Below are 5,366 nucleotides of genomic sequence, written 5' to 3' on the forward strand. Positions count from 1 at the left end.
AAGAGAAAGAAAAATTTACAGACACTTGAGAATACAATGAGTGCCAGGAAAACAAATGGCAAATCTAGGAAAGAGAAGTGTTGACAACCATGGGGAAATGGTTTCTTTACATGGACATAATATCTCCATCAACGTGTTCCAGAAACCAATGACGGAATCAGTCACAGAAAAACATTTGCACTAAAAGGCAATAATACGCATTTTGTTTTTAAATGAAAAACTGAAACTGAGGAATTTGACAATTTTAATTTCATAGAAATTGCAGAAAAAATCTGCATTGTATCTGATTAGGAAGAAGAACACATTTTGATTGGTCCAGGTTTTGACTGCCAAGGGAAAGGGCATGGTGGTGGGTAATCCAGCCCCTAGAGCCCCCCCCACCCCCAGGGATCCTCAGACAGTCCCATGCCAGTCCTGGCTCTGCAAGGCTCTTGATGGCAATAGGGAAGTCCCCTGAGGGGCTGGGGGTTTTGGCACTCCTCTGACCTTGCTGAAGTGTTTTGAAATCTGCAGAACAACAAGCGATGCAAATATTAAGCACCAGGGAAAATACTGACAAGGTTGTGGTGAAGTTATTTTATTATTATACAAACATCTGATTAAGTGTGATTTGAGTACAGTTGGTCATGACTATACCTAGCACATGGAAGTAAATTCTTTTTAGTAGTAATATATATATTGTATGTTATGTATAAATAAAAAGATGGGTTTTTTTTACCTGAGATTTAGAAGTTTAAATTGCAAAGAATAATTCCAGATAGAGCATAGAATTCTAGAATTGTTTTGGTTGGAAGAGACCTTTAAGATCATCAAGTCCAATTAACTTTGCCAAGTTACCGCTGGACCATGTCCCTCAACAGTACATCTACATACTGATGTATACAACAGAAAATTAAGCATTTATTAGGCAAAGTACATGGCATGTTATGCAACCAAGAAGTTAGCACAGTGATTCTTATTCCATTTGTAATGCTTGCAAATACCAAATAACTAGTTTAATATTGCACAAATCTGATAGTATTGACTGGACATAGGTTTAAGACAACATAACATATTCTGCAGGGAAAAAATAACACAACATTAGTGCTTTAATACAGTGAATGTATTGAAATTTATCATTTTCTTCTTGATTGGCATATTAAAAAAATCACACATCTAGTTATGACCCACTTTGATTTAAATGGCCCAGAATCAATCAAATCCAAGACACCTAAGTCATGCAGCTCCATTTATGTCATGAGGACTGCTTTTTTGGGTAAGGATTACAAAGTTCCTATAACTCAGCCTTGTTTGGGATGGCTTAACTAGTGGTTGGTGCTAAAAGATTTTGTAGTAATTTTTCTAGAATTTTCCAAGTATTCCTGGAAGGACCCAAACTTAATTCAAGAAGCAAAGATGTTCTTCCCTTTAGTGTTAGAGGCCTCAAACTGTGTCCAAAGATGCTGATGGATTCCTTTTGACTTTGCTGATTCCTGGATCACTGTTAGAGGAGTGATGAGTCTGAGTCTCTCATTTCACTGAGAGAAATTGTTCAATTTAGTAGCTGTAGAAAATGCTGAAAGAGGAAGACACCTTTTTTTTTTTTCCTAGAAATTTAGGAGAATTGAAAAACAAATGGAAAAAAGCTAATTGTTATGATTGCTATTTGTACATATTTTATACAGTAAACTACCTCCTCCTTTCTTTCCAGTTCTGAAATCTTTTTTTTTGCCATTACCTCACTTCAGCACAAAGAATTAAATGATTTCTAAGTTTAAGATGTCTGCTAGTCCTTAAGAAGAAACCGTCACACAGAAAAACATCTGATATCTATATAAAGTTCAAGACCTAACCTATCCAAATACACTTATTGCATGGAATAATTTTAGTATGCAGACATCTTTTTAACTGTTATTCTAGCAACTTTAGTCAGAGCAATCAGAAGTTAGATGTGACACACACAGCAAAAAATTCTGTGGGCCCAATTCCGCAGTCACACACAAGCAAAACTCTCACTGAAATCAAGGCATGACTGGACCCAGAAAAGGCTTTTCTTCAAGATTTTCTTTTGATACTACCCTGCAGCGGTAATCATGAGTGCGGTTCTCTTCTGCAATCATTGTTATAAAACTGCAGGTGGGCAGGGTGGTAAATTACTAGGAGTGATTGACATCATTGAGTTTTTAAGAAACCTAGCCTTCTACATGAGATCTCAAAAATTTCGGCAACACACAAGACCACTGTAATCACAGTAAATGTGTACATCGCAATAAGAAAAATTGTCTTTTCGAAGTGTTCTGGCACCATGCACCGGGTAATGTTAAACTTTTTTTCAAATGCTCCCATATCACACATGTAGATTGCATTCACTTTGAAACCAAAGAGCTGAATCTGAAGCCAAAAAGCCACAGCTTCAAGGATAACTCTTAAGAAAACAGAGAAGACATAAAAACTGCTGTAGAATGACTTTTGGAGGATATCTTCTTGTTTGATGCTCTTACACGCAGCATAAAGGTGAAAAAAGGCTCCAGGTACCAGCACAATCACCAGCTGTAACGCCCAGAATACCTAAAATGTAGCAGAAACGTAGCTGTCAGGTCATTTACAACTGCATCAGGACAGCTAAAACATGCACATATTGGAACATTTTGCAAGTCTGTTTTTATATGTGTATCAAATGTATAGACACTTAGACGACAATAAAGGTAAAAATCACTGTTATGTTTTAATTGGAAAAGTTCAGTTGGTTTCTGAAAAGTGAGGGTTGTTGGTATGGTGGATAGAAAGCACAACTCCTTATTTAGTCACAGATGAAAGGTTATTAAAAAGAAAATATTAATGAAAAAGCTAAGTGATAATTAGCCCAATCAGTTGCTACTTCTTATATGGAACAATTATGTTTAATTTTTTCGGTTCGTTTTCTTAACATTGGATTTCTACAATAAAAAAAAAAAAAAAGAGAATTACCTGAGGAGTTATAGGCCTGAACTGGTTGTAACAGAAAAGATTAACCTCTCTCTTGTCTGGGTCACAGCTGAAATGCAAGGCCTCATTTCCATAAACAGCAAAGCCCAAAACGCCAAGGAAAAACATGCGGACTGAGCCAAAGAAAAGAGTATGGAATTGGCCAATTACCGTTGGTGGCCTGAGCTGCAAATCACAGGGTTATTCAACATGAAAACAAAAATGAACAGCATTACTGTTGGAGGCCTACTTGCTCTTTTTCATTATCCAAAATATTTATTTCATTCTCTTTGTTTGAAAAGCAGTTTGCCTATGAAGGCTGCAGTAGCTTTCTAAAATAATAATGGCTTAGAGCACTTTATTGTTGCTACTAATTTTATAAAAAACATTCATTTGTCTAGCACTTAGCAGTTAATTTCTTTCGCTGCCTTTATCTGTGTTGTGCTGTGGCAGAATGCACCCAATGGAGCTCATGGCTTGGACGGAAAGTCCGTTCATTTTGCTGTTGTATCGATTTGCGTGATGTCAGGTGACGGCAACATAAGGACCACCATGTCGTTAACCGTCGTTAACGCTAATTAGGCTTGCAAATTAAATTTCAGCTTCCCCAAAGGGGCATTGCTGGCGCCCAGGCAGGCCTCTTTCGGTGGCTGTCGAGTCCCTCCCGGGGAGCCCCAGCGGCCGAGCGGGCCGTGACGGGCAGAAGACATCCCGCACCGCCGCTCGGGGATGGGGGACGCGGCGCCGCTCCCTGCCGCTTTGAGGCCGGACCCCTCGCTCCCGGCTCCGGCCCCGGGGCCGCCCCGGCGTACTCACACATCCCTCCGAGAAGCTCCGCATATAGTTGGGGGACATGTCCGGGGAAGGCGCCCTGAGCCGGCGGCGGCGGCCGGACCCAGCCCCCGGCCCCGGATCGCTCCGCCCTTTGCCGCCGGGCGGTCCCCGGCTCTCGGGCAGGGAGCGGGCTCGGCGACAGCGGGGCCGCCGGCGCCGGGCGGTAATCCCCGGCCAGCACCGTCAGCAGCAGCGGCGGCCGCCGCCTCCGCCGCGCCGCCGCCGGGTGCTCCCCTGCCCCTGCCCCGCCGCCTTCACCCCCCCCTCGGGGTGCACGCTGTACCCACCGTCCCGGCCCCGGCAGCAGGGCCGCCCCCCCCGTTGCCTCTCTCCCGCCCCGGTCCCTGTCCCGGCCCCGGGCGGGGGTAACCGGCATCCGCACACCCGCCACGGAGCTCTCGGGGCTGCTGCCGGCGGAAGAAGCCGGGTCCCCGCCAGCCGGGGCACAGCGGCAGCCTCCTGGGCTGCTGACAGGTTCAATTTGCACCATCTAGAGCTTAATAACTTATTTTTAGCTGAGTCCAATAAAAAGTAAAGATGCAGCCAAACTTGGAAGCTGCAGGAACAAAATTCTGAATTCAAAGAAGTAACAGCAATTCAATTAAAACGAATAATGCTAACCACTCCGATACTGGTACAAATAACTTAATGGCAATAGTTGCTATTAATATTTGCCAGCCTACAACATATGCGCAGTTGAAAGGAATCCAGAAGACCTGTGCGTGAGACCTCATGCATGTGCCAGGCACTCCTGCTGGGAAACAGCTGCAGGGACCTACATTGTGTTTGAACCTAGTGGGAGTTTTAGGAGAAGGTGGAGAGAGAAAGGATGGGGATGGAAAACCAGAGGAGGGGAAGAGGCAGCTCATCATTCAGGCACTGCTGTGCGGTAGCTTATTCAGTGTTCTGAAGAGGATGCACAGGAAAGTGAAATCCACCAAATCTAAGAGGGACATTTAGTCTTTTGCCTCCAAACTCAGGAGAGATCCTCCCTTGGAATTGGTTGCAGCATGACTTCAAGCTGATGTAACAAGAAGTATTGCCCCTGCTGTGATGTATGCTCATAGGCATGGAAACATAGGCAGGAGGAGGGAAGAGATGGGAATCAGGGCTCATTTTATGTGTGGATTTAGCTGCTGTGGCAGTAAAAGGTACCACAATGACTGTATTAATGCCATGATTAGAGTAACTGTTGCAAGACATCGGAATACCCTTTGTAAGGGGAACCTGCCCTGCATCTGCTGAAGTAGCTAGAGTACAAAGGTGAAATGCCCTTCAGTAAGTGTGTCTTATTTACTACAGCTCCTTTTTCAGGCAGTTAATTAAATGTCTATTTATCTCCTGGAGGCCTGTAAAAGGTGCTGTATTAGTAGCACTGAGACTGGGTTTCTAAGCATTTTTTAATGCAAACTGCCACTCCACTGCATGGAGAGAATGCTGAGCTTTGTATGTATTGGATGAACTGAAAGCAATAATGTCTCACGGTGGTATGTAATCTGCAATAGAATACTGGGGTTCTCAGGATGTGTGACTAACCTTCACAAAAAAGCAATAATTGTGGTTACAGTGAGTTGTCTTTCTTCTGCTCG

At 43.4% G+C, this 5,366-nt stretch overlaps 1 protein-coding gene across 1 annotated transcript; it reads right to left on the reverse strand.

Annotated features, from left to right (window-relative positions):
* Positions 1–2,130: 2,130 nt before the first annotated feature.
* On the reverse strand, positions 2,131–3,819 carry GJE1 (gap junction protein epsilon 1). The gene is made up of 3 exons (XM_054196812.1): positions 3,760–3,819; positions 2,947–3,129; positions 2,131–2,547 (listed from the first exon to the last, which is right to left on the reverse strand). Exons 1-3 carry the CDS (start codon positions 3,796–3,798, stop codon positions 2,152–2,154), a joined length of 618 nt encoding a protein of 205 aa, XP_054052787.1. The 5' UTR covers positions 3,799–3,819; the 3' UTR covers positions 2,131–2,151.
* Between the last annotated feature and the right edge of the window lie 1,547 nt (positions 3,820–5,366).

Source organism: Rissa tridactyla, chromosome 3 (assembly GCF_028500815.1).
Source record: "Rissa tridactyla isolate bRisTri1 chromosome 3, bRisTri1.patW.cur.20221130, whole genome shotgun sequence".
Classification (NCBI taxonomy): domain Eukaryota; kingdom Metazoa; phylum Chordata; class Aves; order Charadriiformes; family Laridae; genus Rissa; species Rissa tridactyla.

Bases quoted from the DNA above. Each gene is read 5' to 3' on its own strand.
- GJE1 (XM_054196812.1), bottom strand. From the start codon at position 3,798: ATGTCCCCCAACTATATGCGGAGCTTCTCGGAGGGATGT. The intron at 3,130-3,759 runs GTGAGTACGCCG...TGTGATTTGCAG, and splicing joins GGAGCTTCTCGGAGGGATGT to CTCAGGCCACCAACGGTAAT. The intron at 2,548-2,946 runs GTAATTCTCTTT...GCTACATTTTAG, and splicing joins TCAGGCCTATAACTCCTCAG to GTATTCTGGGCGTTACAGCT.